This window comes from Vespa velutina, chromosome 18 (genome assembly GCF_912470025.1).
Source record: "Vespa velutina chromosome 18, iVesVel2.1, whole genome shotgun sequence".
Lineage (NCBI taxonomy): Eukaryota > Metazoa > Arthropoda > Insecta > Hymenoptera > Vespidae > Vespa > Vespa velutina.
The window spans coordinates 3,922,413-3,947,861 of NC_062205.1; the positions used below are offsets into that span (position 1 = coordinate 3,922,413).

Here is a 25,449-nt window from a genome sequence, read left to right on the forward strand (position 1 = left end):
ACCCGCATCCACTGAAATGGCGGCATCATCTACGTAACGGAACGGATTTACTGCGGTTGAAATGTCATTCAATTCTGATTATGCACGGTCCGTAATTTTGTCATCGATGTAATTCAGTCATCGAGAAACATTAGTGTCATCTGTCAGCGTGAAACACGTTCATTTGTATAAACGTACGCGGACCGACGTATTCGACCGGCCAGCACCTCCGATGGAAAAGTGAAGAGTAATGTTGTCTATGCAACGATCACGAATACGAAAGTTAATCGATATATGCATATGTAATATGCAACATCAATCGAAAGTTACAAGTACCCTAGAAAGTTTATGCGAGCTTTGTCAATTGTGAAGATTAGAATAATATTTTACATTTTCACAAATAAGTTTCATTTCCTCTCGAATGACATTTTCATTGTTTTATCCTTTATTCGAGTAAAAGGCATTAGTACATGTTAACGAGCACAAAAACGAACGTTGAAAAATCATTAATAGGAAGAAAAGACGATTCGACGTTTCGATTGTATTTGAGGAAGAGGATGGAAATCTATTAAGAAAACACGAAAAACACGTTAACGGATCGTTGTAGCCGGAGGTAGAAAGGAAAGTGGTAGCCCGTTCAACCTATATATTAAGTATGTATGCGAGAATGGAGTAGCTAGTTACTGTCTGATCACAAGGGCGGTCGGTTGTACTGCTCCATAACAGCGTTACGTTATAGGCTGGCTTGCAATATACACTCGTTCCCTCGTCCCCTTCTACGTCACTCTCTCGGTCCTTCTCCGGTCCTTCCCATCCTGTATACAAGGGCGAATCTCTGTAAACCAAACTACTTACGAGCGCGGTGGTAGTTTAGTCGGCGCACCGTAGTTTCCATGCTCCGCCGGTGTACTTAACATAATTACAGGACGCTGTCGCATTGTTTCGCGTCACGATGCCTTCGGGACAAGCGGCGATAAAGGTCGAACTTTGGTGCGATCGCGTCGTTTCTCCATGCTGACCGGTTCTCTACGATTTCCTATATACGTAACGAACCATTTCTATATATTTATGCAATGTGCACCTATCAAAATTTGTCGATTGGATAATCGATGAAACAATAATCGTCTAAAAAGAGTAGAAATTTTTTATGAAGTCCGAGACAATTGTCAAAACTGCACTTCTGTCTCGTTGGAACAAGATCGATCGAAGTAGTACCAAAGAGAAGGACCAAAGCCAGAGCGAAATGCCAGGTTTTCGGTGTAGCGCGCTTACAACAAAAAAAAAAAAAAAAAAAAAAAGAAGGCGGGAACGAAATCAAAGGACGAGAAACGATCGAATCGCTTTTCGGGCGAATATTCACTATAGCCGGAGGGAAGGAAATTTAGTCGCTTAATGTAAAAAACGAGCGCTTTAGCTGACGCCTCGATCTATGCACGCGCGCACGCATGCACTCACACTCTTGCCGATTCTCGGTGATCCTCGGCACTATGAAGTCGCCTTTTTAAGCTTCCCTGCCGCTGTCTCCCTTTCCCCGATATTCTCTCGTCTACTAATAGGATGCCCTGTCAAATTGCGCTTTTCACGAAGCTGTCTCTCCTTCTCTCTCTCTCTCTCTCTCTCTCTCTCTCTCTCTCTCTCTCTCTCTCTCTCTCTCTCTCTCTCTCTCTCTCTCTCTCTGTACAGACGGCTTTTCTATGGAAAAAGAGCACAGTTACGACTGGAATGTATGGGTGCATAGGATGCACACGATCTTCTACCACTATTTCTCGTAATCGCTCGTGCACGCATACGAATACGTGACGAGTATCCGTACTCGTGTTGGTACGAAATTGTCACCACCGAGCACAAGTTACTCTGGACAAGGTTGTAACAATGCTATGCTACAGTGGCTCGCAATCTAACCACTCACATTCCCCCTGGGATATATCTTTCAAAGAAATAACATTGTAATTTCATTAGGTTTCTTGTCATTTTCATTTCAGACATTTCATCCATTTCTTTTTCTTTCCATTCATCAGCCCCGATTAAATAAATTTTACGTAAAGATTTGATCATTCTATCTTTTCCTCTCGCCTTTTCCAATCATCCACCTACGGGTATCGTACGAATATCCGTTATTTACGTCAAAACGTAGATGCGTCATAAAAGGCCATCGATAATAGTGCATATATCGGGCGCGCTTATCAAGTTCATTAGGGCAACGATTAATCGACAAAACAGAATGTTTAACGATCGCCGGGTTATAATTTTGTTGCATACCCGACATAATATCGTAAGCACTAATTAAATGCGAGTCGTGCGTAACGATCGCGCTGATAGGGCGACTAGCGTAATTTGACTGCGTATTACCACCGGGATGTAATAGAATCAATAATAATTATGCACGCGTGAACGTAGCAGGTAAGTCCTCTTAATCGGGGAGGTGCGCTCGGGGAATACGAGAACGCATATTTTGTTTCTATAATTGTTGTTGTTCGGATAAATCGTTGAATTTTACGATCGATCGAGCGTTTAATTTAAACTACTACGGTGGGAGAAGAGAAAAAGGATAGGTAAGAGCTAAAACTGTTCGTTTAATTTTAAATAAAAACGATCCTCGTTACGGATCAAATGATATTCGATTGAGAAAATCGGGATGGCACCCACGCTACCATCGTCTCTCATCGTTCATTTTATTTCCTCTCGTTAGAAAAACGGTAACTAGATACGTAAGGCACACAATAATACGTAGACGCCCCGAGAAGATCGATATTACAAGATTCCATGTTTTTTCATAATCCAGGTAGAGAGGTCCTATGAGGATAAGTCGCAAAGAAAAGAAAGCGGAAGAAGGAATAAAGAAAGCGGAGAAAAAGTGAAGCAAGCATGGACGCAGACGTCCGGGTTTCGTGACAGGCGAGCCGTTCCATAAAACTTGGTTCGTTGTCGACGAAACCTGCACGATCTGTAACCACGTCGACGATTCGAAATTTATTAATCTACGAGGGAAGACGGTCTTGCTGCGATTTAAGGGCAATGATCCAATAGCAATTCATAGAGGTATGTCGTTACGGATCTTTACTCTTGTGACTCCTTATCGCGAATTATTTTCGAGCGATAAAGAGTGAGAGCGAGAGAGCGAGAGCGAGAGAGAGAGAGAGAGAGAGAGAGCGCGCGCGCGCGCGAGAGAGAGAGAGAGAGAGAGAGAGAAAATGTGATACCGCGAGAAAGAAAAGGCGAGGAAAAAAGGAAGACTGGCCAAGCGTGTCACCTGCACCGACGATGATTAACGCAGCTAGCAGGTACGTATACTATGTTGGCTTCTTTCCACGTCAAGCGGCACGTGTCGCGAGTATAGAAAAAAAAAAAAAAAAAAGAAAGAAAGAAAAGAAAAAAGAAAAAATGAAAAAATGAAAAAAAAATTCAACGCCGTCGTTAATTACCGAAGTCTCCCCGCTACTATGAAATTAGAGAGAGATTAATATCGGCAGCGATAGTATAACGCAGCCGTGTAGCGGCTGCGTCTGATGGAATAAAAATAAAGTCCTTTTTTTTTTTTTTTTTCTTTTTTTTATTTCTTTTGAGAAAAAAAGTGGTAACAAGATCGCAAAGAAATGGGCACATATATAAAGAACTCTTCGGGAAAAGAGAGCTGTTTGATTTATTCATTAAGACCTGATATAAAGATAACATTCAAAAATAATTATTTCCATCGGCGAAATATTATATATCGTATATATCCTTTCTTTATAATTTTCGCCATGATACGTTGTAAAGGGAATTATAGCGATCGAATATTCTTCGACAAGAATTTTTGCTCAAAGTCAAGAAGCTTTATTATCTCATAGTCGTTTCCGATAAACTCGCTCTATCCTTTCGTTATGCGTCAGACATACGGTAGGAGAAAACGCGTTAAGGGAAAGGAGATTGGGGACCGGTGCGGCGTTGGTACGAAGTAGTAGGTATGCATCACTCGAGGTCTGCTTAGGGGTTTACTTAACTTGAGATTAGCTCGAGGTTAATTCACTTAGAAGGAGTCGGGCTCGGGCACTGCTTCGGGCTGCTATTAGGTATTACTACTAGCATTAGTATTACCAGTTTACTCGAGCCCCGTTACCAGGGCATGCACCGTCTCTCTTTCCCCTTCCACTCTGTTCACATATGCTCCCTTCTATATGTATCTTTCTCTCGTTCCTTTTCTATTGCACGCAACTACGCTATCTCGAGCCGTCGGAGATTCCCTATGAGAAAGCGGATAGATCCGAAAATTAACGAGAAGATTTTAGGAACGTAGTAAGACCGTTCTATTTCCTCCCGACGACCTTCGTCGCCTCTAATAACGACTTTTTCGGATTTCCGCAAGAGTCGGAAATAAACGAAGTCGGGAGAAAATTCAGCGTAAAATCAAGCAGGGGTTCTTCTCTTGGTTCGTATAAAAAATACAAAACTTTCTTAGGCTGTTAGAATCGTATGAAAATCATTACGCGTCTGGGCGTATAATAACGAATCTCAATGACGATCATTCGCGAATGAGGCACAGACGCGAATAATATAAACGTTCTCCTGAGTTCCTCCGTTGCAATGACGTTTCCAGTTTTCCTTTCATTATCGTATACTATTTTGTCTTTTTTTTCTCGTTCGATTCTCCAAACGAAAAGATTTTTTTTCTATTCTACGAATACCCTTCAATTCCCTTTCGATCGCATCTATACGATTCAATCTCGTTGAAGGCGAGATCGCTAATCGCATCGCTCGTTGGTTATAAAATAGCATGGATTTCTCTGAATAGAAGAGACCCCAAGAGTGGACCGGCCGCGTTTTCCGTTTAAACGCCAATCGAAATTCGCGCGTAACGCGTCCGATTCGGCCGGTAAGAATAGCGATAACGAATCGTTCGTCTATCGTCCATCGGTGAAAACGGAAACGTAAATTCTAGCGCCCGGCCGCTCGAAGAGTCGTTCGAGTGACCTCGCAAATGGACCACGCCTGTCCGACAGAGAACAACTTTTCAATCGCCGAGCATAAAACGAAACCACATCGTTTCACGAATTTCCTTCTTTCCTGATTGACAAAAAATTGTTTCTCTTTTGATCTACAGATTCGTAATCTAACGACTCATTGTAATACGCGATAGTAGATATCCAATTTCGCAGATTTTCTATTTCGAAGCTTCTTTTTTGACATCGAACTCATTCGAAAGGTTCCTCTTGGAGCACGATCGCGCTCATTTCCAGCAACGAGTTTATCCCTAACAATTTCGCGAGAACGCTTCGCACCGAACCGTAAACACATTGAAATGCACTGTATTAAATTGCACGGCATATCGTAAATCGAACTTTATCTTTCTTCCCTCTTTTATTCCTCTCTCTTACTCTTTCGGATTCTTTAAAAGACCCAGGCTATACGAAGCCAGAAGCACGTTTACTTGAGCCTCTATCGCTGGAATCCTTTTCTCTAGCCTTTCGAAACGAAGGATACACGAGTCACGCACAATTTCGATATCGAATATAATTCAAATAAAGGGAGATACGTATAAGTTTCTTTGTAGTTTCAAGGATTCCTTATACGACGATTTTCTATCGCAAAATCCAGGATAATTGACTGCGCGAGTAGGTAGCAGAATATAAAGACGCGAATATCGATAAGTGCGTATAATGGAGAGAAATCGAAAGACAGAACGAATGGTAGATAGGGACGATTTCAATTATAAACAGTGTTGTATCGCAAAGTGGTGAGCACCAGGCGTGGTATTAAAGCCAGAGGCTTCGTTTTTTCTCCCGAAACCCGTACCGACGACTGCTTTCCACGCGAGGACATTCATCCGCGTTTCCATTGAACTTCGGGCAGTCTTTTTCACCCTTGCTTCGCCGTACTCGGTGGCTGCCTCGCTGGATCCTATTATTTCATTAGATCATCTATCTCCTCGGTACGTTCATTCGGTTTCTCTCTTTTCCCTTCTCCTTCTTTTCGCAGTAACATATTATTGGTCGGCTCTCTTTTTACTTCTCTTCTCTGCCCGTCCTCCAACCCCTCCCTCTCCCTCTCCATCTCCCTCTCCCTCTCCCTCTCTCTCTCTCTCTTAATATATAGGTTTATTCCGTCTATCTACCAACTCATAATCTTTATCCAAAGACATGCGGAGAAATTCTTTCATTTCCAAAGGTATTAATTTGTTTGAAAAGAACGCATATTGATAATAATGCAATAAATTGAAACTTAACGATATGTACATTAGGATTTTTCGAGAAGAAAAAATTGAGGAAAACATTCGAACGTCATTAAAGATGCATTCTCAACATTTCTACGTGAAAGAACCCGTGGAGGGACAGAAAATACTCTGACACAGACCATAGTCGAAGTATACGAAGAACGGTGATCGAACTGTCCGAGCAAATCACAGTATCGTCCAGTTCGCGCTACTAAGCTTCTCTACGCTTCTCGTATTTCGCTCCTTCTCTCTCGCTTATCGTACCTTCGACCATTCTCTCTCGTTCTCTTTCCTTCTCGGTTGTTCGCGAACGTCGGCGCTAACAGGAAGCGATGACAGCTCTTGTGACAGCCACGTGACGTTTGCGGCCATGCCGGTAGGCATCTAATTATCGTTCCATGCGTGGGCGGACTAAAGTACCGGGTGTCCTTTTACAAAATATCCTGCCAGTAGTCGACGTCGATGTCTTTCCATTCAAAAGCTAGGACGCGTATTTGGAATCGATCCTTTGGCAGATTTCGTCTAGAAGATTAGGTACACGCATCTGAAACGGAGCGAATGATAATACGAGTATGTACAATTTTCTTTATACCGTTACGCAACACTATGTACGTGTTGAATGTAAAACAAGTTGTACTACAATACGTGGATGTATTACAAAGAAAGTCATCATTCTCTATTTTTGCCGATATTATTACGATTTGCACCACGCAAATCACGTTATATAATATAGTTTATGGATAGACGAAAAAGTAGGTACAATTTCTCGTTTGCGTATGAAGAAGGTAAAGGCTCAATACCGCGAAAGGGATGAATTATAATTACGTTAGTCGATCGAACAAAAAGTTGGTCGATAGCTTGCTCACGTAGCTACGTAACCGAACAAAATCGGGTATTGTTCGAGAACTCGACGACGGCCAACCAATACCACCCTCTTCTTCCGTTCGTTCTCGGTAGTTACTGGCATAGAACGATTACTACCACTACCACTTCGCTTCTCTCTCCGCTCGGAGGGCTCCTTTCTTCTCTTTTCCTCTCGTTCGTCGTCGTCGTCGTCGTCGTCGTCGTCGTCGTCGTCGTCGTCGTCGTCGTTGTCGACGACGCAACCGCGGACGGCCTCTGAAAGCGGTTCCTGATCATTCGCGCGTACTATATTATTTTTCTCTCGGTAAACTAGAACAGCGTATAGCAGGTAGCGTTATCAAACCAAGCATTGTCTAACTTTAATTGAAAATATTGGAATAAATTTTCCAATAGATGCCGCCAATGAAACTGTCGGCAGGCCGTATGGCCGCTTTCTCTTTTCTCTTTCTCTCTCTCTCTCTCTCTCTCTCTCTCTCTCTCTCTCTCTCTCTCTCTCTCTCTGTATCGCGGAGCCTGGTGGCCAGTGATGGTTGCGTTGACCACGATGTACAGATGAAAGAGAAAAAGAACGAGAGAGAGAGAGAGAGAGAGAGAGAGCAGGGACGTTGGTGAGAAAGGACAGGTAAATAGCCCGTTCGCGGTTCGATTTATAACGGCGCGTATCGTTCGTGCAAAAATGACACTCGGTTCTCGCAATCATTCGAGCGTTTTTGGACGATCGAAAGAGCGCCAACCAAGCGGTCGTCGGTCGATCGGTGCCAGCGCCTATTTCTCTTTCACCTTTATTTCCGCACGACACAATCACGGCACGCGTTGCATCAACAATTTCAGTGATCCGGCAAATCAAGTTCGGTCCGTTGCCTCGTATTCGAAATATGTATATTGCATCATCGTCATCGTTATTCCGTGTAGAGAAAGAAATCGGAGTCGTCGAAACATTCTCTAACCTTTTTCTTTTTTTTCTTTTTTATCCATATAAGCAGATACACCTGTAGAAAAAATCGATGCACAATGGAGTTTCACCCTCCGTTTCATTTATTATACCACTTGTGTCATCCCTTTGATCTTATTCAACGAAAAATATTAATTCGTATCAATAATATTTGTATGATCAAAAATGTGAAAAGCTACTGACCGGTCTATCTAAAAGCAACCATGTAATAATGATAATTACATGGAATGGATATTCAATATTTATCTAAATCGAGAATTACTTTTCGTTTAACGTACAGACAAGCAGACTATTTGTAAACTTTATTATTTACAAATAATCATAGCAACGAGAAAATTGACGCCATTGGCTTTTCGCATCTTCGATACATGTGTAAACATGTTATTAGCACACAGTGATATATTTTTATACATGGCCCGTACTAAAGAAAATTTGGCCGAATGAAGGGAAAATCTCTATTATACGCTATATGCTATTTATTTTTCGCGAATGATAACAATATAAGAAGATCATTTTCGGCGATATACAGAAAGAGCTAACTAGCTTCAGGCTATGTTTTGAATCCCCGATCAGCATGTAAGCTCTGTCCGGTGCGAATAGGCTCGTACCTCCGCGATTATAACAATTAACGGAGGACAAATGGATTTCGTATGCGCGCGAGCGCGCCCTCTTTCCCGGTTCTTGCGACAGGCGGTAATGACGCTAACGAATCATCGTAATAGCGACATTTCGAGTCGTCACGATCGACTCTATCTCTCCTCTCTCTCTCCTTCCCCCTCTTTTCCCAATATAGGACCTGCACTCTCTCTCTCTCTCTCTCTCTCTCTCTCTCTCTCTCTCTCTCTCTCTCTCGCTCTCTCTTTCGACCGCTTATCGAAGTCGATCATTCAATTTCGCGCTGCAAATTGTCCTTGCCGGAAACTCATATCCGGGCACTTCCGGTTCTCCCTCTTCCATCGCTTTGGTCCCCACCCCAGGAAAGAGCTCTATCTCTCTCTCTCTTTCAAGGACGACGAGGAGTCCCAGAAACAGGGAATCACCACCGCTGCCGCTACTGCCGCCGCCGCCGCCGCCGCTGCTGCCGCCACCACCGCCGCCGCCGCCGCCATCGCAGTCGAACCCGATGGAGGATGATGGCTCTTCTAGCTGAGCAACGCGGATGAGCGACGAACTCCTTTCCGGTTGCTCGGTCCCCTTCTCCTCATCCTCGTCCTCCTCTTCAGAATCCATTTCGCTCCATAGAACATCATCGAGGAACCGAGTTTCACCTGAACGTAAGTCGGCCTCTCAACGTTCTTTCTTTCGTCGTTTTTCCATTGAAAATAATGAAACAGTCGTTAACTCTCCGTCCATCTAACATTATGAGATTCTCGAACACGTCGATGGCTTAAATTGATTAGTTTCTCTCGACGAACTTTTTATTTTTGGCGCGACGAATGTTTGACCGTATGTAATTTCGAGTTAAACGATAGTAGAAAGAGAGGTGAGCAAAGCAAGAAAGTCAATCATCGAGGGATCGGAACGGAATTCGCGTTCTTCCGAATAAATGAAACGTATGTCTGTATTACGTACGACGATGTACGAACTGAGGAACGGACGATAATCGAGCCTTGGCTCGCTAACAAGTATCGGCAATGCTTACAATTAGTATCGTTTAGCGGGAACAATCTAAATTTTCGAATCGTTTCGGCAAATATGTATATTCCGGGCAGTCTCGCGAGCAAAGCATGATGCAGACGTCATTATCGGTTTACGGTCCACGTCCAACACTCGCCCGTTCTTACCCTTTAAGAGATCGTCCTATAAAGTCTGCCTAAAAACAGTCTGATATAATCATGCGAAATCCACTGGTACGATCTTATAAAAATCTATGCGATATCATTGAAAATTCAGCGTTCCTCTTGCCGATTGTCATTCGACTTTATCGAAAATCGACGAAATCTCATGAATTTCGTAAGGAACGATACTTTTTACTCTTCCATAACTCTCGACTTGAGAAAGACAAATCATATTCGATTTTGTGATCTACCTCTTTATGGGAAAAAGTCGATCGTATTTATGTGTATCGTAACAGCGAGAATAACTCGTACTATTTAGCTTAAGAGCAACGATTTTCACGTTTCGTTCGGTGCACAAATTAAAAGGATGCCGCCATTATCGATAACTCATTAGGACGATACTCTCTCGACCGAATGAAATTTATAATTTCGAGAAACGACCGAAACGTTACACGCGTTTGTCCAATCGAGAGTTATCGATTATCTCTGCTTCTGCTAAATATTCCGGTAAAACGAATGCGTTTAAAATATATGTATATCGCTTCATTCTTCGTTTTACAAAGTGCTAATAAAATGTGCAAGTAAAACGAAACTTCATTCGCCGGTGGAAGGAATCATCGGTGCGAGTACGATCGAAACGGTCAAAGAAGAAGTAAGACTTGTCCTCTGGCTTTTTATTTCATTCGTATTTCTTTCATTACTCCTTCCGAATAAGATCCTTCGATTTTTTCCAAAGATAACGAGTAAGCAAAGTTATAACGTCGGAATAGAAACGGTTTCCTTAATTTTCGCAAAGAGAATTGTGCGCGATCGTCCTTTCCCGCTTTCCGCAGCAGAAACAAACTAGGCTACGCGTCTATAATGCTCGTTTCATTTCGCTCCGTGACGCGTTTCTGATGATAACGTCACAGTTTCCAGGATCCTTTCAGAGCGATTTAAACAAAAGTTTGTCAGTTTAACGCCGACACAATCGACTAGTTTTACACGCCGTGCAAATTATCATCGATAAACCAACCTTCTCTTGTATTTCGTTAACGTAAAGAGATATACTTAAAAAGGAAAAAAAAAAAGAAAAAAAAAAAAAAAAAAAAAAAAAAAAGAAAATAACGTTTTACGTTCGCGCACACTCGATTTATATTTCGAGAGAAACGATTAAGAGCGTGACTTCGAAATAGAGGACAAAAAGGACGAATAAGAGGAAAAAAGAAAAGGAGAAGAAGAAGAGAAAGTAGTTGGCCTCCCTGCTAAAAATTCAAACTCGCGAATTTACTAGAGAATAAATTTCCAAGTTTCAGTCAGAAGGCGAATCCTCTCTGGCCTCATCCAAGCACGGCCAACCTGAAAAGTTTGACGCATTGTCGGTGAATAATCGGAAGCGATTGTCGCGCCACCTTCGAATAAAGAAAAGAGAGGGCGGGGGAGGTGAGAGAGAGCTTGAAAAGGGGAGAATTTTAAACGCGTTTCTTTCCTTCTCGCATCCGTGCGTAAATATTAATCCGTAACTCATTTTATCTAAGCAAATGGCTAACGTTGCAAAGTAAGTCGCAAATTTTCATTGATTATTCGTTACAAGTCATAACATATTACTAATACCTCGGCACTTGTAAAGTTCTGAATTTAAGGAACCAACGGGAGTTGTGTCTAACCCGATGACGATCACCACGGAAATAGAGAACAACAAGTATTTGCCTTCCTCTCATGGAAGAAACAACGGTCCAAGAAGAGAAAGCAACGGATTTAACGCCGTCATCCATCACAAACGAGGCCTCCTAGGGTAACGTTATCAAATGATCTTATTCGAATACGTACGTATACACATATCTCGCAAAGAGAATCGATCCTTCTTCGATTCCTTTCAAATTGTCTCGTCGAAACACCGCGCGAATATCGAAAAGGATTATACCTTTGAACATACATACGTAGAACGTGCATAAACCAAAGCAAGATTTACGTTATCGTACGTTTCGACAAAAAGGAAAAGAAAGTGCATAAATCGTAAGACATGCAAAGGTGAAACGTGCAAACGAAAATATAAGATTTTCCATTTATCTATCGGCAGAGCGCTTATTTCTGGAATAGGCAGTAATATGTCGTTGCCTTCTTGTATGCCGCACGATCAGGATTTCATGCAAGGACACGCCCCGAGCGTAGGACTACCGATATCCCTCCGTACGAATCCAAAACACGTAGATCAGTATCAGTCCGACGATGATCGTCGAAAGTTGCGAACAAATTATTTACAATTAACGCCAGTCAATACGGCTTGCGCGTCTTTGAACGCTCTCGACGTCGATAAAGGTAAATATCTGTTTTCATTTTTCCCAGAATATTTTTTCTATTTTTTTCGAGGAAAAGATATGTAAACGTTCTCGATTACATTAGCAAAAGCACCAATCTTGAAAGTCACGCAATCTACGACGCACGAATCAAAACATAAACATCCGAGAGAACTGGTATCCACCGTAAGCATGCTTTACGCCAAATTGTTGATAGTGATAGGATTCGCATTGCCAGTTACAGCCAGCATCAGTCATAAAGTACCGATTGCTTTGAATCAGGTACGTCGAAGCAAGCTTATCCATTTCTTTTCTATTCCTTTTCACGAATCAAATGGCAGTGGAAATTATTTGATAATGGTCGAATGAAAAAGAAAAAAGAAAAGAGAAAAAAAATTGGATAATTTGCGACGTTGAGGCTAAAAGTTAAATATTCCTTCTTTTCTCTCTCTCTCTCTCTCTCTCTCTCTCTCCCCCCCCCTCTCTCTCTTTCTCCGTTGTACTTTTTTTAAATGCCATACATCAAAGGATACGACGGAACTCGACTTTTCAGGGGTTTTATTTATACCTCTACCTTGGAAGCGTTACTTTCGTGATCACCATGTACGCCAGCATGCTGAAAGACAAAGCTGTAAAAAAGCTGATACTGCAAGGCAAAAGACAGGAAGAGACCTTTACCTTTGATGAAAAGGGTACACGTGTTCACACTACCCAGGTACAATTCCCTCTATTATTTTTTGTCATTCTTTATTAACGTACTACCACTCATTTGCTCATCGTTAGCTCGAACATATAGATTTGTAGTAACGAAAGAGAGCAAAGTAGGGATTTCTTCTTTTTCCTTTTCTCAGGCACAACAATATGGAAGCTTTTGTTTGAGATTCGGCGCTGTAGGATTTGGTGCCGGTTCATTGGTATTTACCGGATTGCAAATTGGGGCGGAAATAGCTTCCGGGCCATTCAGGGCGATTACACCAGCCGCTAGATTACTCCTGATCACAGCTCAAATGCACTTTATATTCCTTAACAGTAAAAATCTTGAATTTGTGAGACTCGGAGCACTCGCAAAATTAGGTCTGATGCATATGATCGCGACGAATCTTTGCGAGTGGCTTCAGGTAAGTGAAAAACACCTATCTACTATTTCTTTTTTCTTTTTCCCCTCCCCCCGCCCCCCTATATTTTTCTATCGACGAGTAGCTCGATGTTATCTTCTTTTCAAAGATCCCGATTTCAGGTGATTTACATCGTAATTATTTACAATTCACTATCTCTACTTTGAATTTCTGTTAATAGTCATTAGGGAACGTGGTACACCTTTCGTATACCTATATATCTACCTACATGCCTACACGCATAAACGATAATTTCGATATACGTTATCCGTTAAGTGTACAACATGGATGCGCATATTATCAACATATCATTACTTCCACAGCGAATAATGAAGTACTTCGTACGCCTCCTCTCAGTCCAAATCAATATGACGTAATTCGAGCGCAGTAATTCAAACTAATTCGAAAAACATTAAGTAAAATCCTTCCGATGGCTTTACCAATGCTACGTTTTAAAAATGTTACGTTTAGAAATATTTTAAGAAGATTATTGTTTTATTCCGCCCTCGATCGGAAAAATTCGAAATTGTGAGAAAGAATGTGTAAGAACACTTCGTTCGAGAAAAGATAAAAATACGAGGCAAAGGTTCGACCAATAAATGCAAAACTCAAATTACTTTCCCATGATCGATAAGCTTTTAATACCTATGTGAATCGATTAAACGAATTTAGTATTTATCGAAATCGAACGTAATATTTATCGGTATTCAATTCGATATGAATATCGGAAACAAGTCTCATGCGTTTATAAAGCAAAGCCCGCAACCCCGATGTTTGTCGAAATCGAAGTCGGTGCTTATCGATATTGAAAATAATAATTTCGCGATAAAGCGAGATGAACTTTCGGCATTCGTGTCGACCACGAGTCACATGAATAGCAATTGATGCATACGTGTGTGTGTGTGTGTGTGTGTGTGTCGACAAAATATATACACACGTATGTCGCAAAAACGAGAAAGAAAGAAGGACGATTCTCGTGATCAAAATTAATTCCTAATTGATTGATATAAAAGCGATTAATAAAGAGCGTCCAAATTTTGTACGATTTTCTGTATACGCTTCTTGTATGACACCTTTGGTTTCAGGCTCTCATCGAGGAAACACACAACGAGATCGATCAATTGGGCCACGCATACGAGGGCGACGAAGGGATTCTGAAATCGCTTTTAAGCGACGCAAGTCCTTTTCTCTTCCCTTGCACGATCGAGTTCAGTTTGATATGCTCGGTAATACTTTTCGAAATGTGGAAGAGAACGGACGAAAGAACCGAAACGAAGAGTGAAAATTCGGCAAGATCGATGCATAGACTTAGTATCGATTGCACCAGTGCTCATAGGTATTATTTATTAGAAATTTAAGGGAAAAATGAAACATTAATCCGTAAACGACGTAACATTTCCTTTTTCTTCAGAGGCCTCTTTGGTGGAATACTTTTAGTAGCTGCTACAATTTTAAGTTTGATCATGTTTTTCGTTCTGAAAGAAGCAAAGCACAAGATGGCGATACAACAAGTTACTGCCCTAGAAGCCGCGATCTTATCCTTAGGTAATCGACTTTAACCGATGTAACAAATTTGAATCTCTCATGGCGTTAATCTAATCGAACTTTGATATCTCGATGATTCGATATTACGTACAACAGGTGTAGCCGCTTCGATATCCGGTGCTTGGAAGATTCAAAATTTAGAGGAAAAAGTATCGTCGAAAGCGCCACGACTAGATTCGACCCTTTTGACGGCAGCTCAGGCTGGAATTTATCTGCACTGTCTTTTTGGAATAGTCGGTAGCCTCTTAACCATGGGTCCGATGTGGGTGCTGTCGTTAATTACGGATTTCTTAGCTTTGTTGCAGAGCACCTGTCAAACTTTACTCGTTAAAGTAAGTCTCTTTTCGAAGTGCTCAAAGACTGTCGTCGATTTCATCGATTTTATCGCGAGAAAAGTCCGGGAAAATTTTCTTTTGATGCTTTCTCTCTCTCTTTCTCTCTCTCTCTCTCTCTCTCTCTCTCTCTCTCTCTCTCTCTCTCTCTGATTCCACGAATGGTATCGTGTTTAGATCGCATGGCGACGGCGTTGTACCACTGGAAAGGAGAAACCGGGCAAGGAACTGATCACGTTCCTCATCGTCGTGAATATAGCTCTATGGACGGTAAATACCTTGGAGAAGTCTCGTGCAGGTGTACGACCGGATCATCTTCGTTTGTTTGGTGTCTGGGCTTGGACCATTATTACCCATGTCTCCATGCCGCTCGCTATCTTTTATCGATTCCATTCCGCTATTTGTCTCTTCGAGGTGTGGAAGAGTTGCTACAAGTACAGACCGTACAACGAAAACGCTCGTACACTCTGTTGAAAAGCTATCGATTCTCTATCTATAACGTAGTCGCTAGCAAATATTTTCTACTACGTATTAAATTGAAAATATCTTCGGTGTAAAAAGAAAGAAATTTATTTCCCTTTAACAGTAAGAAACCTCTCTACTTTCTTTCTAACCTTTCCGAATAAAATAAAAACAGGTTCGTCGATCATTCGCGATCTTAAACCGTAGCAGAGTTCGAAGCTTTTAATGTAAAATGTAAAAATATTATTGCGCGAGTTCGAGCAAACGCATTTCCATTGTGCTTTCTCTCCCCCTCGCAGAACAACTTCTCGTTCCTTCCCGTGAAAAGTCAGCCATGGATGAAAGGGAACGGGGCGAGCCGCAATTTCGAAGATCGCGTCCACTGAAATAGAAGAAGAGAGAAGGGAAGGAGTTTGGCCCTCTTTTGAAAAAGTCGAGACGACGAAGAAAAGTAAGAGAGTGGAAAGGCTCGATGAGAATGAGATAAAAAGAGAAGGATAGCAATGGTTCGAAATTGACGGAAGGCCGACCTTAGTAGGTTTTATCGATGTGCTCGAGAAAAAAGGGACGAAGGACGATAGCGTCGTAGGAGGTTGCGAACGATGGCGAACGTCGACATTTTGATACGGTTTACGCCGTAAACACATTTCGGTAGCAATCACGTCACGAAGGGAGCAAGTCGGTCCGAGAGCAAGAGAAGTAGCCGATGCTCGCTAACTCGGAGAGAGACGAGGAGAGAGCGAGTGTGCCCGGTGAAGAGCTCTTAGCCAACCCTTTGTGTTGCTCCTAGCACCTCTGCCTCTCTGGCCCTGAAGAGGGCGACCCGGCTTCTCTCGGCCAAAGCCCTCTGATTTACTTAGCCCATCGAGTGCTCTCGGACTCGTCCGCCCAAGAATACTGTATATGCGCTTCTACTGCAAACTACGCTTCTCCGTGCCGTCGTTCTACCGTGCTACCGCTTTCGACGAATTTCGACCTTGTACGAGTACGTCTTCTCGGCTACCTTATAAACTAACCTACATAAATTAACTATTTCTCTCTCTCTCTCTCTCCCTCTCTCTCTCCCCCCCCCCCTCCCTCTTCCTTGCACCGAGTATACATTCAGGTAGCATCTCCATTAGTACCTCCCATTAGAGATTTCCTTCTCCCTCTTGGCCCTTCGTGCCAAGATTTTATTCGGCTCGATCTATATCTAACGTTGCTCTTTCGAGCACGGTTGATTCGGATTTCGGTCGAGTCCTGGTCAAGGGTTCGTTTGAAGAAAACGAAAAGTAGCTGTCCGAGAAAAGTCGGAAATCGTTCGAATTCGTTAGTGGTCCGCTAAAGAACTCGAAAAGCGACGTTGTAGAAGGGTCGTTCGAGTGTCCTTCCCCTATATCTTTTTCTCTCTTTCTCTTTTCCACTAGCATCTAACGAGAATTTATCGTAGCTCAACTAGCGCTAAACTCCGCGAACTATCGCCATTACCGCCATCGCCACGATTGTTTTATCGCCATTCTCGCGCGTGATTTCTCTTCTTCGTGCTTCTTTCAAAACTTTTCATAATGTTTTCTCATTTTGATCTTCGAGAAATTCTCCCTCAAACCTCAAATGCAATGCACCGTAGTCTGGAATAAAGTCTTCGTGGAAAAAGCATTCGTAGTTCGTACGTCGTAAAAATTATTTTCTTTTTCTCCGATGCAAAGCTCCTTCGAGAAGGATTTCCTTGATTTCCCGGACGTTTTATATGTTTGACGTTGGCGAAAGCGGGTCGACAAACCGCCCGTTCGGCCGTTCACACCGAGAAATCTCACGATTTATCGGTGTACCGAGACACCCTCCCTGCCAACAACCTACGCTGATTCCAGGTGTATGGAAAAGAGAACGATGGATAAAAAGAAGAACGACGAGGAACCGAGGAAACCCTGATATATCCGCCAAACAGCGGGATCTCGAACGCCCATCGGATTTATCGGTACTACGGATAATGGATGGTCTAGACGAGGAGACTTTTTTAAATAATACGTTAAGTACTCCATACCATAGACGATCAACGGGTCCGAAAATCTGAACACGTTTCCGCATTAAAACGTAAATGTCGTCGATATCGCCTTAGTTTCTTTTTAAAACTTAAACGTAGACAGGATGGAAAATAAGATTCGTAAGGAAATATACCTAATAGCCCGGAGAGGAGCTCCGACCTTTTTCAGTTAATGCCGATTATTAAGCGCATTCTTGACGGAACGGCAAAGTTTCAAGTGGTTCGAGCGAACGTTAAAGAGAAGCCACAGGGACTCGCGGAGGATGCTCGTCTAGTGAATAACATCGAAATGGAAAGAAGGGAGATGGTCGATCGGTCGATTCTTGAGAATGTATTTAATTCGATTGGCCTTTGCCGCCATCGGGCAAGCAGACGAGAAGGGTGGCAAGAGGACGAGACGAGGCGGGATGCCAGACCATTGTGGGGGTTGAGAGAACCTCTGTTTCCGGAGGAAATGAGGGCTTCGCTTTTCCTCTCTCCCCTATCTCGCCTCTATCGTCCCCGTTCTCCTCTTTGCCCGATAACCGAGCATCCTTTCGCGTTCGACAAGGACGACGAAAATCGTATTTATATTCCATCTCTCGAGCTCAGGTAAATATTTCCAGTGGGTACGCACCTGAGAGTGTCGCGAAACGAAATTCTCCAAGAAGGGGGAAGCTACCCTAAAAATCAACGTCGTTCCACGGGCTACCGAGCGTCTTACGAATTTATCCAAAAATCTTTTTCTCTTTTTTTTTCTTTTTCTCCTTTTTTTCTTTTTTTTTTTTTTTTTTTTTTTTTCTTTCTTTTTTTATCCCCACGGGCGTCCTATTTTCCGCCTAGTACGGTTTACGAGCTTGCAAATTTTCTCCAATTATTTTACGTTCTAACGTATTTGAACGCAAAAAAAGAAAAGAGGAAAGGAAAAAGAATTTTTATATTACTTAATATACCGCGAAAGGTAGTTATCGCCTTTTTAATGAGAAAAGTATATAGGTCCTGCGATTAAACGTAAAAAGAAAAGAAGAGGAAAGGAAAGGAAAGGAAAGAGAAAAATTCTCCGTGTGCGTCGCGCATTCGTCGATACTCTTTCTCAGGGCCATCGTAAAAGTCGGTCGACGTTCGCGAATGTAATTTTCGCTATGTATGCCCGGATTAGAAGCCAGCTCGTCGAGTTCTCGTTTTGCGGCCTGATAAGTATTGCCCGATGCTTCTTCTTGAATGCGTCGCGACTGGAAAAGGTATTCGAGATGATCTTGAAGCGATCGATCGGCCTCCACATGACGTCAGGAACCGCGCCGCTCATACAAAGGCCGGCTATTCGTTATCAAGAAGAGACGTTGCCTCGTACATGCTCGAACCTCATTCAACGAAGACGTCTCTTTGGGATATAGGAAGAATATCCGTGATTGGAAATATATCGTCATTGCCGACATTAAAAACGTTAAACCTGTGATAATGTTAGATAAGCTTTATTGAACAATCGTATTTTTCCTCTACAAAAAGAGATCTACTCGGTGACGAGGATAAATGGCGAATTTGGACAATTGTACGATCGACAAATTAATTTCATTTATTACTATTAGATAGAAATTTTATTCAAGCGAACGTACTTTGAATTATCTATCATTTATGAACATTTATCAATGTCATAATAGATCAACGACAAAACTTTTTTCTTTCAAACTAACATTTAAAAACGTCGAAAGTCGAAAGAAACGTCTCGCATTGCGCCGTTCTATTTCGCTTTTCGAATAAGACAGATTGGGATTCGAGACGACAGGACGAAACTTTTGCTCGGGAGAATCTTGCGGATAATCGGATCATCCGGTAGCTTCGGTAAAAAGACTCACGAATAAAAAGGTTGCGGGTATTCGCAGCCACTGCAAAGGAGTCGCTTTCATTTTGCAAATGATATAACTGAATTGGCTAATATATATATATATATATACATAGTAATAAATTATATATATATATATATATATATATATATATATATATATCGTGTATATTTAATGATGAAGTCATTATTCAATTTTCTTTCGACGAAATACGTGACTTAGACAAGAGATATAACGAACTTTTTACGTCAAGGTATAATGTAAATTCTATTTCATAGATTCTTATTTATTCCAAAGCTTACAATTATACTTTATATCATATAACATAAAATATCAAATTAAAGATCCTATTCGTATCCTCTTATTTCGACAATGCGTTATCATCAAATTTAATCATCATTACTTTTTCTCTTTCCATTGATATTACCTTTATTATCATATTACGAGAGTTGTTTTTCATATCCACGCGTCTTATATGATATCTTACACTTGTGTCGCTTTTCGAATTCCCATAAGTTATGACATTAGTCGCTGTGGAACACACCTGGTTAATGACCGTATCTGTTGAGAATAAAAAAAAGACAAAAAAGAAGAAAATTTGACAAACACATTTCCCAAATATAAAGACATTCAATGGGCACTTTCAAAGCTATAAGAAGCTCCTGTCGTATGTATTTCACAATATAATACTTACTTTTGAAATTCCCATTCGCGATTATCAAGAGGACAAACCTGTCGGGTCTTCAACCACCGAGAGATGCAATGGAAATGGAACGCATGCTGTGTACAACAAAATGCAAAGCTATATTATTAAGGAGAAAAAGCATAATGTCGTAGTAAAAACATAAATATAGATGTATCGTTCTATGATATATTTGAATGGAAAATATATAAGAGAAATTTGTCCAGATAAAATCTATATGGAGCAATTTAAAGCTTACATTGCATACACCCCAGGCTACGGTACATTCGTCGCTGGTAGCAGAGGCTTGATTAGCCTGACATTCTATACATAAATCCATTATATGATTCCGGCAAATGGCACAATTGTCCACGACGATGTCTGGAATATAATAATAATGTTACGATTATACGAATGTTATTAAATAAGACATCTTTCGGGACATACTTGATCGTTTACATTTGTTTTTTTGGCACTTAGCAATATTACCAGATAGAATACATACCCCAAGCCCAAAGTGCCACGGCATTCCACTGAAACAAACAAACGTGCGTTATAATGAGACGGCAAAAATGAGGTTATAAATTTGCCATCGTATATTCGTGATGAATAAAAATAAATAAATATAAAACTTATATTTTCTTTCTTCACTACGTTACGAACCTTCTTCACTTCGAAACGCTTCTTTTCTCCTTTACCGCTACTCGAAGTAGGCAAATCACTTTCTTCGTCGTCGATTTCCATTGCGGACGCCATGTTTAAATTTTGATATGTTTAGCCGAATGACATCTAGCGTTGCACTTGGGCCGTATTTAAAGCGACATGCTTGATAAGAGTGACTGTAATTTTGGAAATGCGCAAATAATATTGAATTCTTTTGGATATTAAAAAAAAGCAAAACATGTTACGGTATACAGTATCGTCTTGATAATACAGCACCGAATAAACAATTTTCCTGCGCGCTCGCACGCACCTATCATCATCGATTATAAAACGATCGTGTACGATTGATAGGTTATTTTTATCGAACAAGTAGTTTGAATTTTAAATTACTCTTTGGAACTAATTCAACAGTTATCGTAGCGTAACCACGTACTCGATCATTCTATACACCTGTTACGAATTCAATTTAATATATTTGTACCTTCGTAAGATTGAAATATGAGGAGAAAGGCAGGCATTGGCGCTATTCAAAAACAGAAACTTGAACAAGAAAAATACAAGGATAAGGGTACAGAGATACAAGAAAATCAATTTGAGCAGATGACCAAACAAATGGAAACGTTTCGTGTTAACTTGGAGGAATTTGCAACGAAGCACAAAAACGAGATTAAAAAGAACGCTCAATTTCGGCGTCAATTCACCGAGATGTGTGCCTCCATAGGCGTAGATCCATTAGCCTCTGGTAAAGGTTTTTGGTCGGTGTTAGGAATTGGTGACTTTTATTACGAACTAGCGGTACAGATTGTGGAAGTATGTATGGCTACAAATTACAAAAATGGTGGCCTCATATCTTTGGACGAATTAAGGACACGTTTGATACAGGCAAGAGGTCGTCGTAAAGAACATCAAGAGATAACGAATGAAGATCTTCTGGCAGCATCTAAAAAATTGAAAATTTTTGGAAATGGATTCGCGATAGTTCCAATAGGTAGAGGCAAACATCTAGTCCAATCTGTTCCAGGTGAATTAAGTATGGATCATACCGCTGTGCTGCAGCAAGCTAGCTTGTCTGGAAATGCGCACGTATCAGGGTCTATGCTAGAAAATGAATTAAGATGGGAAAGAGAGAGAGCTCAGAAAGCATTGGATCACATGGTGAAGGAAGGATTGGCTTGGTTGGACGAACAAGGAGAATATGAAGCCTTGTATTGGTTTCCTAGCCTGTTTACGGGCTGTATCGCGTCCAAAGAATAATATTTTTTAAAGATTTCATCTCAGGTAGGAATCACATTTAAGATTTAGTTTATATTTCCTGTATGAACATGTATTTCCAAAATAGACAAATCCGCCGTATTATGCGATATTTACAGAAGCCAAGATGACGTGATATTAATCCTACGAGTATGACATTATAATGTCACCTGACTTTATTTTCTTCGCTGCATCTAAAATATACAAAGATACTTAAATACGCAAAGAAATTCTACATCCACCATACACAATAAAATAAATATTTTAACATACCTCGGAACACTTTGTACTTTATGTTTAGTAAGTTCTTGCTGACACGAAAATAATCGCTTATTCAATTCCTCGTTCTCCTTTCTTAGGGCATTTATTTTGGCTCTGTGTTCCTTAGTCTTTTCTTGAAACTTCGTTGTCATTGACTTGGCTTCTTCCTTCCACCTTGAACAACCAGAAGAAAGAAAGAAAGAAAGAAAGAAAGAAAGAAAAAAAAAGGGGGGGGGGAGGGGGAAACGTGGAAAAAGGAACAGAACAGAAAAAAAGAAGAAATAAAAAAGAAAGGAGAAGAAGAAGAAAAAAGAAAAGAAAAGAAAAGAAAAAAAATACATTTCAATTACTTCCTACTAAGTTTCCGATGAACTTCCACATGATGCGACAATTCCTTCATCTTCCTATCGTATCGTTCCTGCGCTTTATTCATCTGCTCCAATAGGACCGGTCGACAACAATGTTCCTTGGTTTCTATCCTAAAAGAAATATACACAAATACAATATGGTATCTGTGAAACGATCAATATAAATGAAACTAAAGGGATTTATTGATCGATAATTACGTTACGGGTGAACTGGGCTTCTTCGTTTCCCTCTCCATGGTATATACTTGAGTCGCAAGTGCATATGGACCGTCCTGTGCCAAATAAGTTGCTTTTTGAAAATTGATCTCTAAATCGTGAATTTTATTTTCAAGACTATGTCTCTCGTACTCTCGCTTTTGCATTTCACGATCACAAGTCATTTGTAGGCGTTTGATTTCTGTCTGAAAATTGTCTCTATCTTCCAAAGATCTAGCCAAACGTTTCTCTAAATCATTGCACTGCTCTATTAGGTCTTTTGTTTTTTCATTAGCCTGTTTTACCTGATGCTCCATACTATCGCGATTCTCTTGTTGCATTTTTCTTAATTCATCATTAGCGGCGCTCAACTTTTCTTCTAATTCAATTACTTTAGATTCTAAATGCCTGATCTCCGCGTCATACTTCTTCCTCTGCGTATCGTCATTGTCACGAAGTTGACGTTCCACACAATCTAATTTTTGTTCAAAATCCAATATTTTCGTTCTCGACTTTTGTAATACATCCTCAGAATTCTGACGTACCTTTTCAAGTTCTTCCTGAGAAACTCTATAATCTTTTTGTGCATTATCCAATAGCATCGTTCTTTGTCTTAACTCTGCTTTAAGCTCTTTGATTTCGGATATATATTTTTTCCCGCTTCTTTCATAAACATCTTTCATTTTCGTTATCTCATCTTGTAACATGACGGTATGTTCTTCAGTTATTTTAGACAATCGTACCTCGAGCCTACCTTTTTCCTCTAATACATGTGCTTCCCTTTGTAATACAAGATCCTTTTCTCTTACCGCTATTTCTACCAACTCCAAAGCCTCGGACATTTTATTTTTTGTTTCTTCATTTCTGGCTATCAAAGATGCCGTAAATTTCATAGCTTCGTTCAATTTACTCTCCAACTCTCCTTTTAAATCCATTGCCCTTTGGGTATCCGCTTTTGCAGCAGCTAATTCGGTTTTCAACGTTTCAACTATCCGCATATTGTTCCTATCTTAAAAATGAAAAAAAAAAAAAAAAAACGCACATAATGCATTACTATGGTAATAAATAAAAGATATTATTAGATTCCTCGACGTACCTTTCTCCAGGGTGTCCTTTTGATAAACTTCATGTTTCCTTGTAATATCAGCTTTTTCTTTAAGCAGGTCCTCAATTTTATCCTTGCTAGTTTCCCACAATGCTTGCTGTTTCAAAAAATTTTCCCTCGCTTGTAATAACTTGCCCTCCAATGCTTTGATAGCCTCGGAATAAGTCTCTTTGACATTATCGATATGCTCCTCGTATAATTTGGTACTTTTACCATCGGTTCTAAGACACCTTAATTCATCCTCCAGAGCAGTCACAGTTTTCAATGCTATTTGCCATAATTGAAAGACAGAATCTTTTTCCATTTGTAAAACAGCAAGGCGTTCTTGTAGATTCATTATAAGCTCCTTATTGTGTATGCTCTCGCTGCTACAAGTTTCTATATGAATGCGAGAGAAATGATCCTTAATCAGATCACCAGTATCTCTGCTATCATTTTGTAGAGCTTCCAGCAAAGACCTGATCTTGTTTTGTTCCGTCTACGAAAAGGTTTTCTTTCAAAAGTCACAGAATATTAATTCTAACGAAAAAGATATTTTAGCAAAACTTTTACCTTGCACATAGTTAAGTCTTTTTTAAGAGTTTCCACTGCTTCATCATACTCTTGTAAAATTGTATTTTTGTCGTGGTTACTGTTTTTATGTAAATAAAATCGTAAAGAATGACAAATTTAGATAACAAGCACACAAATATACATATATATATATATATATCATCTCATATGTCGTATAACCTCAAAACTTACCCGTCTTTCGATATATTTTCCAGTTCCGAATCGATCATATTAACTCGTGCGATGACTTAAAAACGAACGACGTTTTCGAACGTTGTTTAATAGGAAAAAGGCATTATTTTTTATCCCGTTCGCTTCTATACCCAAACAATCGGAACGAAAAGTCTATCCGAAAACGCAGACGTCTGCTTTTGTAAACACAACGGAACTTCTTTACCGACCGTACCGGCCACATCTTTTTTACCGATCGTGTGCGTGCGCTGTGCATACACCGACCTAATAGACAACGGACGCATTCAAAGCCAAAGCATAGAATGTAATTTCGAAATCGATTGGGAAACGCTTCATTTCTTTAGAATAGAAGATAGTAGATAGAAAATAGAAAAACAATGGACGATTTGGATGGTTAGAGAGAGAGAGAGAGAGAGTAAGGAAGGTACGAGTAAGTTAAGTAACGTGTCTTAATATTAACCTTAATATTAACCTCCGTCAAATGGAAGAACCATCATGATATATAGATATATAAAACGATCGCTCTATGATGCGTTTGTGCACGTCTATATGATACGTTTCTTTCTTCTTTATCATCGAAATTTTTCCTATCTTTTCCTTTTGATTTAATATCTCGCGAATGCAAATGACACGAGCCGGACAAACAATTTGTTGAATACGACTCGTTGAAAGAGATAACGCTTATGCGTCGCTAATAAGCGGCGATAATATAGGAAGTAGATAAGGATAGCGTTTCTCTTCGAATTGTTCAATTGCCATCAATTATATCGCTCGAGTTTACTCACAACCATTTTAGTTCGTACTGCATTTCGCGCGACAGACACCGGTTGTATATTGTATGTACCTTATA

General features: G+C 40.5%; 4 protein-coding genes across 10 annotated transcripts in view; 2 read left to right on the forward strand and 2 right to left on the reverse strand.

Annotated features, from left to right (window-relative positions):
• The window catches only part of LOC124955433 (proton channel OtopLc-like), a 31,120-nt gene extending 14,256 nt beyond the window's left edge, over positions 1-16,864 (forward strand). The window contains exons 2-12 of one of the 5 annotated variants that reach the window (XM_047509873.1): positions 8,991-9,256; positions 11,050-11,297; positions 11,370-11,534; positions 11,820-12,058; positions 12,143-12,318; positions 12,590-12,751; positions 12,888-13,154; positions 14,237-14,487; positions 14,563-14,696; positions 14,793-15,028; positions 15,206-16,862. In XM_047509873.1, coding sequence (XP_047365829.1) covers positions 11,281-11,297; positions 11,370-11,534; positions 11,820-12,058; positions 12,143-12,318; positions 12,590-12,751; positions 12,888-13,154; positions 14,237-14,487; positions 14,563-14,696; positions 14,793-15,028; positions 15,206-15,502 — 1,944 coding nt within the window. In that variant the 5' untranslated portion in view covers positions 8,991-9,256; positions 11,050-11,280 and the 3' untranslated portion in view covers positions 15,503-16,862. Of the gene's footprint in view, positions 1-8,890; positions 9,257-9,542; positions 11,298-11,369; positions 11,535-11,819; positions 12,059-12,142; positions 12,319-12,589; positions 12,752-12,887; positions 13,155-14,236; positions 14,488-14,562; positions 14,697-14,792; positions 15,029-15,205 lie in introns of those variants that run through there. The other 4 variants (XM_047509874.1, XM_047509872.1, XM_047509875.1 and 1 more) reach the window with 4 other exon arrangements.
• Positions 16,865-19,595: 2,731 nt separating this feature from the next.
• LOC124955442 (RING-box protein 1A) lies at positions 19,596-20,836 on the reverse strand. Its single transcript, XM_047509895.1, has 5 exons — positions 20,676-20,836; positions 20,518-20,545; positions 20,272-20,393; positions 20,025-20,110; positions 19,596-19,891 (listed from the first exon to the last, which is right to left on the reverse strand). Exons 1-5 carry the CDS (start codon positions 20,766-20,768, stop codon positions 19,879-19,881), a joined length of 342 nt encoding a protein of 113 aa, XP_047365851.1. The 5' UTR covers positions 20,769-20,836; the 3' UTR covers positions 19,596-19,878.
• On the forward strand, positions 20,803-22,198 carry LOC124955439 (vacuolar-sorting protein SNF8). The gene is made up of 2 exons (XM_047509892.1): positions 20,803-21,953; positions 22,046-22,198. The coding sequence occupies exon 1, from the start codon at positions 21,174-21,176 to the stop codon at positions 21,927-21,929; it is 756 nt and encodes a 251-aa protein (XP_047365848.1). The 5' UTR covers positions 20,803-21,173; the 3' UTR covers positions 21,930-21,953; positions 22,046-22,198.
• On the reverse strand, positions 21,708-24,787 carry LOC124955434 (sodium channel and clathrin linker 1-like). Of its 3 annotated transcripts, none has more exons than XR_007102877.1 (7): positions 24,600-24,787; positions 24,408-24,486; positions 23,847-24,333; positions 22,754-23,759; positions 22,538-22,666; positions 22,200-22,371; positions 21,708-22,120 (listed from the first exon to the last, which is right to left on the reverse strand). XR_007102877.1 is itself a non-coding variant. In XM_047509876.1 (7 exons), exons 1-7 carry the CDS (start codon positions 24,635-24,637, stop codon positions 22,093-22,095), a joined length of 1,929 nt encoding a protein of 642 aa, XP_047365832.1. In that variant the 5' UTR covers positions 24,638-24,787; the 3' UTR covers positions 21,708-22,092. The 3 variants fall into 3 exon arrangements, 2 of the variants coding, with proteins under 2 accessions (XP_047365832.1, XP_047365833.1); XM_047509876.1 differs by having other exon boundaries at positions 22,200-22,361; XM_047509877.1 differs by lacking the exon at positions 21,708-22,120 and having other exon boundaries at positions 22,206-22,357.
• Positions 24,788-25,449: the final 662 nt, after the last annotated feature.

Excerpts from the sequence above, each read along its gene's own strand:
- LOC124955439 (XM_047509892.1), top strand. The coding sequence starts at position 21,174 with ATGAGGAGAAAGGCAGGCATTGGCGCTATTCAAAAACAGAAACTTGAA.
- LOC124955434 (XM_047509876.1), bottom strand. The coding sequence starts at position 24,637 with ATGATCGATTCGGAACTGGAAAATATATCGAAAGACGG. Across the intron at positions 24,487-24,599 it reads GAAAATATATCGAAAGACGG|TAACCACGACAAAAATACAA; the intron begins GTAAGTTTTGAG and ends ACATAAAAACAG. Across the intron at positions 22,362-22,537 it reads CATCGGAAACTTAGTAGGAA|GTGGAAGGAAGAAGCCAAGT; the intron begins GTAATTGAAATG and ends TGGTTGTTCAAG.
- LOC124955442 (XM_047509895.1), bottom strand. The coding sequence starts at position 20,768 with ATGGCGTCCGCAATGGAAATCGACGACGAAGAAAGTGATTTGCCTACT. Across the intron at positions 20,546-20,675 it reads AGCGTTTCGAAGTGAAGAAG|TGGAATGCCGTGGCACTTTG; the intron begins GTTCGTAACGTA and ends TGTTTGTTTCAG. Across the intron at positions 20,111-20,271 it reads TAGCCTGGGGTGTATGCAAT|CATGCGTTCCATTTCCATTG; the intron begins GTAAGCTTTAAA and ends TGTTGTACACAG.